This window comes from Triticum aestivum, chromosome 2D, assembly GCF_018294505.1.
Source record: "Triticum aestivum cultivar Chinese Spring chromosome 2D, IWGSC CS RefSeq v2.1, whole genome shotgun sequence".
Taxonomy (NCBI): domain Eukaryota; kingdom Viridiplantae; phylum Streptophyta; class Magnoliopsida; order Poales; family Poaceae; genus Triticum; species Triticum aestivum.
In genome coordinates this window covers 195,593,652-195,608,734 of record NC_057799.1, presented here as the reverse complement: position 1 = coordinate 195,608,734, position 15,083 = coordinate 195,593,652, and the positions used below count along the sequence as shown (strand labels likewise).

Here is a 15,083-nt window from a genome sequence, read left to right as displayed (position 1 = left end):
TCCCATGGACACAGCGCACCTTGAGCGCGACTTCTCTGACAGTGAAATCTGGACTGCAATCAGCTCATTGCCGCCCGACAAAGCCCCGGGGCCGGACGGCTTCTCCCTGCGTTTCTACCAGTCTTGTTGGCCAACAATCAAAGAGGTGGTTTGCAAAGCTATCCACAGTTTCAGCTCCGGTGATGGCCGTGGCATTGCTCGTCTGAACGAGGCATACATCACTCTTCTACCGAAGAAGCCAGGGGCAGTGGATATTAGGGATTTCAGGCCAATCAGTTTGGTGCATAACATTGGGAAGATTGTCTCCAAAATAATGTCCATCTAGATTACTCCGCTCATGCCGTCGCTTGTGCATTCCAACCAAAGTGCGTTCATCGCAGGTCGCTCCATTGTGGACAACTTCTTATTGGTGCAGCAATCGATCAAGACCCTCCGCCGGCGGAAAGTTCCTGCAACCATGATGAAGATTGACATAGCAAAGGCCTTTGATTCTGTTAACTGGGCTTTCTTGCTGAAGCTGCTCAAGCATCGTGGATTCAGGCCAAAGTGGATTGCACGCCTGGCCTGCCTTCTGTCTACGGCCAGTTCAAGTGTCCTGATCAATGGCAGTCCCGGACAGGACTTCTGGCATGCTTGTGGGCTCCGGCAAGGCGATCCGGTGTCTCCTCTTCTCTTCGTAATCGTCATGGACACGTTGACTGCCTTGTTTCTAAAAGGGGAGCAGAGCAATCTCTTCAAGCCTCTGTGTCGCTAGGGTATCAAGCACCGCCTATCCGTCTACACTGACGATGCTGTTTTGCTCATTAGGTCTGATGTGATCGAGGCAGAAGCATCCGTGCACCTTTTGAGTGCGTTCGGGCATGCCTCTGGACTGTCTTGCAACATGGCTAAAAGCTCTATCTCGCTGATCCGTTGCAGGCAGGAGGACATTCATCAAGTGACAGCCACCCTAGCCTGCTCCATCAAGGATTTTCCCCTAACCTATCTGGGGTTGCCACTATCTGTTACTCGGCTGCCCAAATCTGCTCTCCAACCACTTATTGACAGAACCGCGGACTACTTGCCCACCTGGAAAGCACGCTATCTCCATCGGGCCGGGAGGCTTATCTTAATCAACTCAACGCTCACCGCAGCTTCCATCTTCTTAATGCTCGTGCTTGATCTGTCGGCGTGGTTTATCTCTTGCATTGATAAGATCAGACGTGGATTTTTTTGGTGCGGGCATGACGAGCCCAAAGGCAGGAACTGCTTAATCAACTGGAACCTTGTTTGCTCGCCTAAAGTTTATGGTGGACTCGGGATCCACAACCTCAGGTTACTAAATCAGGCCCTACTTCTCAATGGCGCTGGTTCGAGAAGGTCGCTGACGAGAAGCCTTGGCAAGGCCTTGACATTAAACTGCCTGCTGAGCTTGACATCATTTTCAGCGCTGGATTACATTGCTTGCTTGGGAATGGCAATAACATCAAATTCTGGACAGACCCGTGGATAAACGGTGCTAGCTTTCAGCAGATTGCCCTGTCTCTGCTGAAGTTTGTTCGGCCTGTCGCCATGCAGAGATTTGTTGCAGACAGTCTGCCAAATGGGGCGTGGATAAATGACTTACGTGGGAACCTCGACATACATGCCATTGCGGACGTCCTAAAAATCTGGCCTCTTATCACCGGTCAGAGCCTGTCGGAGCAGCCAGACTCATTCAGATGGAGGCAAACGCCGGATGGATTATATTCAGCAAGTAGTGCCTATCACCTCTTCTTCTTAGGCCATGAGTTTCTCCCTGGTGCTGCGGAGCTGTGGACATCATGGGCACCTTTAGAAACAGAGATTTTTGTCTAGCTGGCCCTCCATGATCGGCTGTGGACTGCGGATCGCCTTGCTAGGCGGCAGCTCGAGCACCCGGATTGCTGCGTGCTTTATGCACAAGAGGATGAGAAGCTGAATCACATGCTGCTCGGTTGCTCCTTTGCCAGGGAAGTTTGGTACAACGTCCTACTCCCATGGCGTTTGCATAGAAGAACTCCAACCCCAACCGACACTATCAAGGAGTGGTGGCCGGCGCTAAGCAATGCGGTTCCCAGTAGAAGCCGTCGCAAAGTTAACACCATGGTTTGTCTTGTGCTCCGATTCATCTGGCTTGAGCGTAATAGGCAGGTTTTTGACAAAAGTGCTCTCATGCCGCATGTGGTCGCTAGTAATATCCAAAGCGAGAACTGTGGATTAGAGCCAAACTATGTGGGCTGGCGCGAGATGTACCGTAGCTTGTAATAGCCTAGACTTGTGGACTACGCTCCCAAGCGTTTGTAATCATCCTGTAAATGACCTTTCTTCCTTCTTAAATGAAAAAGCGCGCAATGCTCTTGCGTGTGCTTGAAGAAAAAACTTTGACTGCCATTTTTATTTGAATTTTTAGATTATAAACTTGAATTTATGCATACACTGTTGCATAGGAGTACTTTTGAATTCTATAGGAGAAAATGTTACTGCAATATAAATTGTGAACCAACTTGATTGGGTTAGGACGATAGGGACATCCTCAACCCATCAGAATTTAAGTCCTAGATTTGACATTGGTTCTTGCATTTTTTGGATTTATTTAGACTTGTGGCGAGATGCCTTCGGTGGGTGGAGACGTTCCCATCGACTACGAAGGCGCTTGTTGTTACTTCGTTAATCTCAAAATGACGTGCCGGCTAAGTCTATCGGAGATGCTCGGCGTGAGTATATGTGCGTGTGTGCATTCATAGGTGTGAGTGTGTGTACATATGTATGAGCACACAAAAATAGGCTACAATATAAACTATGGTTAACATTACATTTACTCTTTGTTGAAAAAAACATTACATTTACTCAGCTATGTAAATACTAGGAGCAAATTAACTTTTCAGGATAAAGGGGCATTTTTTCAACTATTAAAAAAGGACGTCGATAAGTGTCACACGTGTGGGTGTTAGGGGGTCTGCCCATACATTTTGTGTGGTGTATAAGAGGAATAACCCACACACCTACGTGTGCGCAAAACAAGTAATGCCCACACACCTCTTTTTTCCCTCCCGATCCCTCTCACACGCATGCGTGTGGGCGAAATAGATAACGCCCACACGCCCCGTACGTCAGGCCTCGTACCTCGTGGTCCCGCATGCCCCGCGTGACAGTCACCGCGCGCCCGCAGTTGCCATGGTCCAGACCCTCGTCCATGTTCGTTTAACTGCATTTGCCATGTCGCTGAACTACGGTTGCCATGTCGGACAACTACAGTTGCCATGGTTGCTCAACTACAGTTGCCATCTCATGTCAAAAGTTCTAGATGCCATTTTTGGGCAACTGCGGCCGTTGCCATGTATGGTCTGATTTACTATAGTTGCCATGATTTGAAAACTTTAGGGATTTGCCACTTACTAGCACTATATGTATGGTCTGGTTTACTACAGTTGCCATGATTTGAAAACCTTAGGAGTTGCCACCTACTAACACTAAGCAGTTGCCGTGTAGCGCTACAAAAAGACATAGCAAAAACAACATGTTTGGGTAAAAAAGAGAGAGTTGCCATCTGCTTAGAAGCACACTAGGGCAGTTGCCGTGTACCCTGCAAAATACATGGCAACTGACATGTTCGGGTAAAAAATAAGAGAGAATTGCCACCTGCTTATAAAGCACACTAGGGGTAGTTGCCATGTACACTGCAAAACACATGGCAACTGGCAGCTTGGGTGTGGGAGGAGACGGGCGTGTGGGCGAGATGGCAAATGCCCACGCACCAGCCCTTGTATGTGAGTGGAAAGTGGTGTGTGGGCAAACTGCTGAACGCCCAAACACCAGCCCCTCCCGTGTGGTGAAACGGCCGTGTGGGCGACCGGGTGAATGCCCACACACCAGCCCAGTCCTACGTGGCATTAGAAACATGCCAAGATTCGTGCGCTCATAAACGGACGCGGACCCACGCGTGTGGGCGAGATGCAAACGCCCACACGTGTGGGCGAGATGCAAACGCCCACACGTGTGGGGGCGTTAGTGTTTTCATTAAAAAAAGATACAGGGGCATTTATTTTTTGAGATCAGGATAGGGCCAAATTAATTTTCTACTAACTTGATACGGCATTTTTCAGAAATACATAAAAGGAAAGCAATAGAAATAGATGGATACGTATCCGTGGCTGGACGCAATTAACATCGAAGGCAAGGCAGCGGTACTCTGGACTCTGGGAGGTAGGAGGCGGTGAGATCCGCGGGCACGCCTTTCGAAACGACGAAAAGAAGAGATCTCCCCACATAAATCTCACCTCTTTCCTTCCCCTCCCTCCAGATCTCTCCGCACCCGGCAGATCCGACACCCCGGCGCGCTGCCACGCCATGATCTCCTCGAGCAAGCTGAAGTCCGTCGACTTCTACAGGTATCATTCGCTTCCCTTCCGATCTCCAGATTAGCGGCGGGATTCGGTGAATGTGGGGTTTGGTTTAGTCGGATTACTGTCTGTATTCGGGGGATTGGCTACGAATTGATGTTTTTAGTTCGAGCTTGGGTACTCGCCAGTAATGATTTACGTCTTTCTCTGGAGAACTGCATCCTAGATGATGTTCGAACGTGGTAATACCGAAAATGCAAAAATTTACAGTATGGTGTAATGGTGGTCGGTGTGGGCGTGTGAACTTTTTGCTGGCATTGTCCAGTGCTGTTTTTGAGTTTCTACTGATGAAGTGGTAACGTAAAGAGATTTTTTTTGTGTTGGCTGTCTGCAGAAAAATTCCTAGGGATTTGACGGAGGCATCACTATCTGGCGCTGGATTATCCATATTTGCAGCACTGGCAATGGTGTTTTTGTTTGGAATGGTCAGTTCCCAGTTTCTGTTTTGTTTTCAACTATACTGTACTTCTTGTCAGGTTACATTATCTTACTTGGTTTCAGTCTATGTAGCACAAAAATAAGTAACAAGTCTGTTTTCATTTTCGATTTGGTTTGTAGATTACACTTAGGAACACAACCATAAGGAAAAGGGCATTGCCCTTTGTTTATGTGAATAATTGGTAGGCTACTACTCGGTTTGCTGTAGTACTTAATTGCTACACCATTTCAAGTTATGTAGTCCGAAATAACCCTTTCAAATGAACTTTTTTTATTGATCATCAGAGCATCAACATGGTGGACTAGATTATGAAAGCAACTAGGCTCATTGGAACCTAAAGCTGTGTGTTGGCTGAATTGTCAATTGTTTTGCGTGAATTGAAACTGGCAGTGTGATGACATATTGACATCACATGGTGTACTAGTTCCTCTGGAACCAATGCATCACTTGGGTCCTCATTGGTTAAGCATTGCAATTCCTGCACTTGCTAGCAATTTCGAATAATGTTTACATGATCTTGCATTCTTGATCTTTAAATTTATATTGCAATATATGATGAGGTTACTTTCATCTAAATCTGTGTTAAATTGTTGTTGCAGGAGTTGAGTAGTTACTTAGCAGTCAATACCACCACATCTGTAATTGTTGACAGGAGTTCAGATGGGGAGTTCTTACGGATAGATTTTAACTTGAGGTGAGTTCGGTAGCATTTCGCGAGCATTATTGAATACATAGTTTAAACCTAAGCCTTTATGTTTCATCAATAATTCTGCTATCTGTTGCTCTTTGTTTTGCGGACACTTAATGGAATTTGTCTTCCACCTGATGCATCTCTGCTCTTCTAAAACTAATTACTTGCTATTGTTATTTATCTGTTACCAGTCCACAGTTTATATATACAGCACAAGACATGTCATTGCGTGTTTCTTGATGTTTTTACTCTTCTCTGAATCCTGTCAAGAAGCATCTGATGTGTACTTAGGTTAATAGTCTTGCCATCAACTAGTTTTTCAAATCCAACCATTTTTATTTTGTTCATAGTATAATAGGTTTGGCATCCATAATTATCTTTTTTCCTCCTAGTCTCCGTATGCATCTGAGATATGTTATTGGAACTGGTGCTCCATGTTTTTGGGAAAATATCAAGCACTAGCCAGATATTTGTTTGTTCGTTTGCACACCATAATTCGTAGTAAGCGGAATACACTAACACTAGCCTAGCCGTCTGTTCGGAGTTCAGATTGATATTTTGCCTAGCCGTCTGTTTGGAGTTCAGATTGATATTTTATGTTTTCGATGGGATGACTTTGTTAATGATAGGCAGCAAAACCTTATTATTCCCTTGATTGTTCACTATGGCTTCTGCATTTTGCAGCTTTCCTGCGCTTTCATGTGAATTTGCATCAGTTGATGTCAGTGATGTGCTGGGAACAGTAAGATTCGATCTCTTCCTACAGTGCTTTATATGTTCTCTTCTAGTTCCGAAAATGCAACATTATATAAAATGCGACTTCCTTTTTGTATGATAACCTAAAACGGGGAAACAGAATCAGATCTTATGCTTTCCGTAATCTTTTTGTTGAGTTCCTTGTTACGTTGCATGTTGAAAATCATTTTACAATAAATTTATGTGTTGGAAATTTTATCTTCACGCGGTGAACTTTAAAACTCCTGGTTATGAAAATCATCGCAACTAACCCTCTCGCTACAGAATTAATGTTATTTTAGGCCTATGTAGCAGCTAAGTATGCCAATTTGCCACCGGTCAGATAAAAAAGCTCCCAAGACGATAGAAGGTCCAACATGTGAACCAAACACTTGCCCAGACAGAAATCAGAGAAAGCTAAATTATGATACTCCCTCTGATCCATAATGAGTGTCGCAGTTAAGCTGCGACACTTATTATGGATCGGAGGGAGTATCTTTTGGCTTCCTCCTACCAGGACCGTCTCCAGAAATTTGGGGCCCCGGGACGAAAATCAAAATTGGGTCAAAAATTTCAAAAAGTTCATATGGCAGAAGAACTAATATAACTAAAACATACTCTCACGTTACTACCAATGATCAGAAACAAACTTAATTCCATACTACTCCTAACCTAGCTTTGTGGAGAAATAAATTCATGACGAGGATTCCATGGACAAACTCAATTTCATCCTAATTCCGACCGTGTCAACCTAACTTGGCGCCAGCCTGGAGTACCTATCTAGCTCCGTGAACAAATAATATTGACCTATTCCTAACTTAGCATCGGGAATATCAAGCTTAATCAGGTACTAGTAATCAAAGAGAGGGATGGGATTAAGCAGACGAGACAGTGATGGCTAGTACACTAGGTGTGGAGGACTGGGGGCAGCCATGGAGGGGGCGTCGACGATCCGCGATTACCGATCGGCGGAAGGCAGCCAGCACATGACGGCGTCCTGGGCGATTGGCAGAAGCGAACCGATGGGTCTGTTGTGTTTAGGGTTAGCGATCGATGATGGAAACATGGCCGATCGATAGATGTACAAGGAGGACCCATGGGCTGGCTTTGCTGCTGAGTGGGCTCTCTGTACGCTTTATTAGGCCTTTGCTTGGTTAGCCGCTGGTGGATTAAATCATATAAACCTAGTACTTGCTAATTTGGGGGCCCTGTGCGGTCGCTCACCTCGGCCTCCTCCATCGACGGGGCTGCCTCCTACAATCATCGCATCTCTCTCTCTCTCCCTCCCTCCCTCCCTCGGTCCCTCCCTCTCTCTCTCTCTCTCTCTCTCCAACCAGACCAAGCCTCAATGAGACTGCTGACTGCCTTCCTCGTCATTGCTGGTGCCAAGCTGCTAATCCGGCTGCTTCCATTGCACCCGTCACAAAAGCACCAAAAGGAAGAATGCAAAAATTACTCTCCCTGCAGAAGAGTTAAGGGACCAGAATGGGTATTTCCCTTAAATGTAAGCTACATAAAGTTTTTACACCAACCTTGAACTCATGAAATAGATGAGTGCCTCCATTTTTTTGAAGTTGCTTTTGTGTCAAAAAGTAGGGGACCTATGTGAACTATGTTTGTACGTATGGAATAATTTCCTATTTTTTCTTCTTGCTTTACATAGCACGCTTTTTTTCCTTTACTAGTTTAACCTTAGTTTCCTGTTCAAAACATATGCAGAACAGACTAAACATAACGAAAACTGTTCGCAAGTTTTCAATTGATCGGAATTTAGTACCTACTGGATCTGAGTTCCACGCTGGACCTATACCCACTGTCAACAAACATGGAGATGATGTTGAAGAATACCATGGTGATGGTTCAGTTGCCTTGTCCTCTCGCAATTTTGATAGCTATTCTCACCTGTAAGTATTCAAGTATCTTCTTTATTAATAGTGAAACCTATGGTCTATTGTCAAAGATATTTTATGCACCAGCATCTAACTGCTAGACATACATGTGGATATTTAATTATTTAATTTATACTCCTTGTTTCTCTATAGGCTATAAACTCTAATTACTTTCACCAGGTTCAGTGTTGTCTGCCAATCATATTCTGTTCTTGATTTTTATTTAGCATTCAGCACTGTCCTATTCTTTGCCAGAGTCCCCTTACTGTAGAGGTTGATATTTATCATAGATTATATTCCTTTCCAGGTACCCTGTTTTGGTTGTCAACTTTTATGCCCCCTGGTGTTATTGGAGCAATCGTCTGGTTAGATTTATTTTCTTTGTGTTCCCTTTCACTTAGTGTATATGGAGAAGTTAAAATGGTTCTGATCAATCAATAATCCTTCAGAAACCTTCATGGGAAAAGGCTGCGCAAATAATAAGGGAGAGGTATATGCTTTTGCTCTTTTTTGTCCCTAAGATAGCTTGGGGATTCATGATTTTACGCTTTTGATTGCTATCCTGATTTTATTTGTTATATTCAGATATGACCCTGAAATGGATGGCAGAATTCTTCTTGGCAAAGTTGACTGCACTGAGGAAGTTGAACTGTGTAAGAGGTGAGTGTACTAATTAATTATTAAATTGGAGATTGATAAACAAATAAGGGGGGTTGATTATGATATACTTTTGATGCAATGAGTTTTCTCTTTGTCCAAAATTGAACTTTCTTCTTATTTTAACCTTTCGATTTCTGTATTAATAGACTGACATCACATGAATATGCTACATTGGAATCCAAAATCCTCGTTTGTCTTCTACCATGAGAATTGATTAATTTTGTTGTAAATATCTGTTGAAGTTATATGGTGATCCCACCGTCTTTCATGATTTACTAGTGTGTCCTTGCGTGCTGATCTTGCTGGTGTTATTCCTTCTAGAACTATTTGACTAAGAATGAGTTTGAAGCACCCGCAAAAAGTGAAAGAAAAAAAGAATGAGTTTGAAGCGTTTCCCTATCTTCCATATTGCATATTGAATAAACATTGCCAGAATTGTCTATTTTCATTTCCATTTGCTTTCTGTTTGGCGCCACTAAAGTAACTAAAATATTTCAGTTCTGCATATTGAGGGAAAGCCTCCCCCCTCTCCCCACCCCCACCTGTCTCCTAGTTTCACATATTGGCATTCGTATGCTTCTGAGTCAAAATGCTGATATGATATATTTTCATCTCTTCATTTTATTAAATGCAGGCATCATATACAAGGTTACCCATCAATTCGCATTTTTCATAAAGGGAGTGATATGAAGTAAGCACAGTAAACCTTACATTATATCATACTGAAACTGTAAACCTCATTCTGCCAATACTTCCCGTTAGTTTTGCCCCCAAGGTTAGTAAACAACCAAATCAACTTCTGTGCAGGGAGAATCAGGGTCACCATGATCATGACTCATACTATGGGGAACGTGATACTGAAAGTTTAGTCGCGGTATGTTATGAATCACATGGTTTCCAATTTTTCTTCTTATGTCAGTACAATAGTATCACATGGGTTATCTTTACTACCGCACAATATCCTAAACTTTAGCCTACCTGAGAAATCGTAATCAACTTCTTGAGGGAGAACTAAAGGCTAATTCTTTGCTTGTTAATATATGCTATTTATGGTCTCATAGGCTGTTCTGTACTGGGTTGTTCTTGATATAAGTTTTGAATCTTAGGCAATGGAAACATATGTTGCAAATATTCCAAAAGAGGCCCATGTGCTTGCTTTGGAAGACAAGTCCAACAGGACTGTTGATCCTGCAAAGCGACCTGCTCCAATGACCGGCGGCTGCAGAATAGAAGGTTTTGTGCGGGTTAAAAAGGTAAATGAACTTGCGAGCTAACATTCATAGTGCTAGCTTCTGTAGTGTTGGTGAGGTAAGCGTCTGTAGTACTAATAATTGCTGCATGGAGAAGGGATTCTTTTATGGGGTGTTTGATCACTATCTTCTCTTCACCAGGTTCCTGGCAGTGTTGTAATATCGGCTCGATCTGGTTCACACTCATTTGATCCATCTCAGATAAATGTTTCCCACTACGTCACAACGTTCTCATTTGGCAAAAGGCTCTCATCAAAGATGTTTAATGAACTGAAAAGACTTTTTCCCTATGTCGGTGGACACCATGATAGATTAGCTGGTCAGTCTTACATCGTTAAGCATGGTGATGTCAATGCAAATGTTACTGTAAGTCCCTAAGATTTGCCTACTTCTCTTTTGAAGTTTGCAATGCATCTAAGCTTTTTTCCATTGTTTATTAGGAGATAACATGGCATTTGTTTAAATTATGTCATTCTAGATTGAGCATTACCTACAAATTGTAAAGACTGAGCTGGTTACGCTGAGATACGCAAAGGAGTTGAAAGTGCTTGAAGAATATGAATACACAGCACACAGCAGCTTGGTGCACAGCTTCTATGTTCCTGTTGTGAAATTCCATTTTGAGCCTTCTCCCATGCAGGTAGGTATCTAGGTATTTTATATACTTTTTACTTGGTTCACTAACATATCAAACAGTCCATCTAAGCTGATTCTCATTTATCATCAGGTCCTGGTGACTGAACTTCCCAAATCATTCTCCCACTTCATCACAAATGTCTGTGCTATTATTGGTGGAGTTTTCACGGTGGGAACATCTCCTTATTATTATTTTCATACTATTTCCAAGAGCATTGAGTATACATGGCTGATGTTTGAACCTGTGAATTCTAGGTGGCCGGAATACTTGACTCCATCTTGCACAACACGCTAAGGTTGGTGAAGAAGGTTGAGCTAGGGAAGGACATTTGAACGATAGTAGATCCTCAGAAGCGCTCGGTTCCTTGCGGTTGCACTAGTTAGTAATTATTTTTGTACCGTTAGCAATTCTTAATCTATTAATTAACATATACAGCGGGAGGGGGTTGGTCTGAATGTTGGGGTCATGATATAACTGGGTGCTAAACTGTTTCGCTAAGTAAATGGGAATAAAGAGACGCTGAATCCTTATAGCTTCATGCTGATCTTGTGACCAGTCCAATTTCACCTCTAGAAACCTTAAAATATTGCTTTTTTAAGTAATGTGCTGGCGTTGCATGTTATTTTCTTGTTCTCGTTTTGATGTCTGAAATTCTTTGTAATGGTACCAGTCTCTAGTTATTCACTGTATGGCTGTAACTTGAGAAATGTTCCAATATGGTCCTCGAATACGAAGACACGTAAAACGTATGGTCCTGCATACAGTGCTGTTGTGCCCTTCATCTTTTAATCCCGCTGCACCCCAAGGCATCGTCTTCTCGTGTGGTGGCCTAAGGCCTGGAATGAAGAAAAGAAGAATTGGAAGAAGAAAAGTTTTCTCAACACGGGGAGGAAGTCCCTTCTAAATTGGATTTGTTATTGAAGGGGATTTTTAAGTATTTATTTAAAGGAATGAACAAACGAGGATAAGAGAATTTTTTTATCCAAGTGTACAATGCTACTCCCTCCGTTTCTAAATATAGGTCTTTTTAGAGATTTCAATACAAACTACATATGGATGTATATAGACATATTTTAGAGTATAGATTCACTCATTGGAATCTTTAAAAAGACTTGCATTTAGAAACGGAGGGAGTAGATGTTTAGGAAAGTGCTTAAAAAATAAATCAGGTTTTCTTGAAGCATCAGTGTCTATCTCTACAGGAGAGACGTCTACAAATAAGCATCGGTGCTCAAGGGAAGTCTGATTTATTTCTCCAAGCACCTCTCCTAAGCACCTTGCATTGTACAAGGCCTCGCATCGTTTTGGAGGCAGCTATATCCTGAGATTCCTAATTTCTTCCCCCACAAATCCCTAACCCTAGTTCTTCGAGCGAAGAGGCCAAAATCCATGGTTGCTGAGAACGTGATTGAAAGTGAGATGTTGTCAGCCAGCGGAAGCGCTGGTGCCATCCTAGGTGTGGCATTGGTGAGTTGGTTGACAGTTCTAGTAGGAGGTGTGGAGGCACGGCGAGTCCTGCCTCCAGGCAGAGTCATGTGCTCCTTGTGTGAACGCCGGGGATGAATTCTATGGAGGTGGAATTATCGTGGTTGCATGTTGTTGGCGACCATCGTCGGAGACTGCACCGGTGAGCTGCCGTCCTGCTCGACGTCCTGGAGAGGAAATTACTCGTCAGGTCGTCGCATGAGGTGGCCACCCCTTCACATGATTTGTGGCTCACATTCACCGACGGCGCATTGTGCACACGCGTCATGGAGTCATTGATGCAAGTATGGTCACTGGCTCGTCGATCCAGTTCTGCCGTTGGAACCACGCGGTGCGTGTGATGCCCTGCACGCTGGACTACAAGACCAAGGTAGTCCGAGGCGAGGGAGCCGGAGCGGGTAGTGACTCACAATCGCGTCCTTAGCTAGCTATGCAACGAGCTCATCTACATCATGCCATTAGAGGACAAGCGTGAGTTGGTGATGGAGGCATGGCTCCACGATCCGTCTAAAGTCCCCAAGGTTCTGAAATTGGAGGTCCCTAAGGTGCCGATGTGGAGCAAGATGTCGTCCTCCAACGATGAATGTGAGTCACTACCCGCTCCAACGTCGTCATGTCACGTCTATGGTAGATCATCGCCTGCTGATGTCCGAAAATTTGCTCGACGCATACGTCCCTTTTGAAGGCGAGGTGGCGCTGGCTGCTCAGGAGACTGTGTGCGTTGTTTAAGTCCAGTTTAAATTTAGTTGCAATGTGTGCTGTGAAGTACTTTAAATTCAATTTTAAGTGTGCGTGTCTTGTTTATGACCCGAAGGAGTGGTCTTTTGCAGTGAACAATATTGTGTTGTTTCGTGCTCTGAACTAAATTTGATTTGAACTAGAATCTGTGATTTTTTTGGCCAGTTAACTGAATGCTCAGTTAACATATATGTATCAACAAATGTACAATTAACAAGTTGAACAAACAACAAAGATGATATATAATTTGGTCATACAACTAGATCAAGCATGCTTCTATCATACATCAACAAGATCAAATATAATATGTTTTGCACATACATCAACAACAAAGTTTTACTACATGATCACCAACATAACTTGACCATCCACTTTTTATGATCACTCCATGTTCATGACCATACAAAAGATCACTCTAGCATGCACTAAACTTGTTCACAAGATACATCACTATACCAATAGAAAAAAAAGACTAGGTAGTGAACTATTTGAAAGTACCAAACATGGATTGTTTGTTGTTCTTTTAAATCTCTCATGTGATCACCGAAATATCTTTTTTGTGGCATGTTGGGCTGCTGCCTGGATGAAGTGAACTTTCACTCTCTGGCACGTTCCCTCTTGGTACCTCTAACTCATTGTGCTTCTTCAAAATTTGCTCCGCCTTGAGACCGTATTTTTCTTCCATGGACTGTTTCTTCGTCCATTCATCGGCTCGTCTATTCTTCAGTTCCTACGCTTATCTATTCTGCAGTTCTTGAGGTTGCTTCCTTTTCATTTCCTTAGCTTGTTATATGTTTAGTTCCTCAACTTACTTCATGTTATCCTTCCATTATTGATGCCTTGTTGTGTTGCTTGTATGCTCTTTGGCTTGCTCCTCCCATGCATGTTGTCTGGCTTGCTCCTCCATTTGCACATAGTGGTTGAATCCTCCCTGCATTTCTTTGTCCTCTTGCTGATATATCAGAAATTTAGCTTCTTTTGCTCTATTTGATCCTTCTCTTGCCTCTTCTTCTCTTCAGTTTGTCTTTTTCTTATGTAACAGTAATCTTCCTTTACTCTTCTGGTTCTTTCTTTCTCGCCGACAAAGCCTGCCTCTTGGCTTCTGCACGGGAAGGCTTGGCCTCATGTGCCTCCTTCCTTCTCTCCTCAGCATAAACATAATACCAAGGGCATCCATCACAACACTTAGCTCCTACCCTTGTTCTTTCATTTTTTTTGGAAAGGTAATTCCCAGTCTCTCCTTGCAACGATACTTCCTAACAACCTTTATGGACAAATCAACTAAGGAGAAAAGTTGCCCAACATGAAACTGGGGCTTTCAAATATGATTTAGAAAAATGAGGGAAGTTGAACTTCATCTACTCATCATCCGAATCAGAGCAGTCACATAATTCTTCATATGAATTTTGATCTTCTGCCAACTGTTTCCCTTTCCCTATCATTCCAACTTGATTATCTTATCACCAATTAGATCTTCCTGCACAAAGTTTTCATCTCCATCTTCCATGTCATACTCATTGCCAACTAAATCTTCCAGAACATTCTTCTTCTTATCCCCACACATGTTGTCTAATGATCAATATAGAACATAAGATATCTATGCTCCTCTCTAACCAGTTTCTTGACGTAGTTGCTGTCATTACTTTGTGCAGTTAACTTAAGTCCACACAAATTGATTTGCACACCAGGCATCAATAAATAGGTAGATATTTATTCTTCCTGCCTTCTCATACCCCAAATCCTCTACTAAATCATCCAACATTGACTGGGAAGTTTCCTAGCATCACAAGAAATCATAAGAGACCTTATTTCCATTAAGATAAGTGATAACCCACAAGTATAGGGGATCAATTGTAGCCTCTTTCGATAAGTAAGAGTGTCGAACCCAACGAGGAGCTAAAGGTAGAACAAATATTCCCTCAAGTTCTATCAACCACCGATACAACTCTACGCACGCTTAACGTTCGCTTTACCTAAAACAAGTATGAAACTAGAAGTACTTTGTAGGTGTGATAGGATAGGTTTGCAAGATAATAAAGAGCACGTAAATAAAAACTAGGGACTATTTAGATAAAGACACAACTAAGTTAGTTTTAGTAGAGAGCTTTTTGTCACGAGAAAGTTATTCGTCCCTAGGCAATCGATAACTTAAACCGGTA

The 15,083-nt window shown here is 42.9% G+C and overlaps 1 protein-coding gene across 2 annotated transcripts; it reads left to right on the top strand.

The window, feature by feature from the left end:
* The first annotated feature begins 4,083 nt into the window (after nt 1-4,083).
* LOC100682436 (protein disulfide isomerase-like 5-4) lies at nt 4,084-11,239 on the top strand. 2 transcript variants are annotated; one of them, XM_044475742.1, is made up of 16 exons: nt 4,084-4,203; nt 4,301-4,388; nt 4,735-4,825; nt 5,439-5,533; nt 6,215-6,272; nt 7,985-8,169; nt 8,462-8,519; nt 8,604-8,644; nt 8,740-8,814; nt 9,449-9,505; nt 9,622-9,688; nt 9,921-10,067; nt 10,206-10,430; nt 10,543-10,704; nt 10,792-10,869; nt 10,956-11,239. In XM_044475742.1, exons 1-16 carry the CDS (start codon nt 4,134-4,136, stop codon nt 11,031-11,033), a joined length of 1,575 nt encoding a protein of 524 aa, XP_044331677.1. In that variant the 5' UTR covers nt 4,084-4,133; the 3' UTR covers nt 11,034-11,239. The 2 variants fall into 2 exon arrangements, with proteins under 2 accessions (XP_044331677.1, XP_044331678.1); XM_044475743.1 differs by having other exon boundaries at nt 4,166-4,213.
* Nucleotides 11,240-15,083: the final 3,844 nt, after the last annotated feature.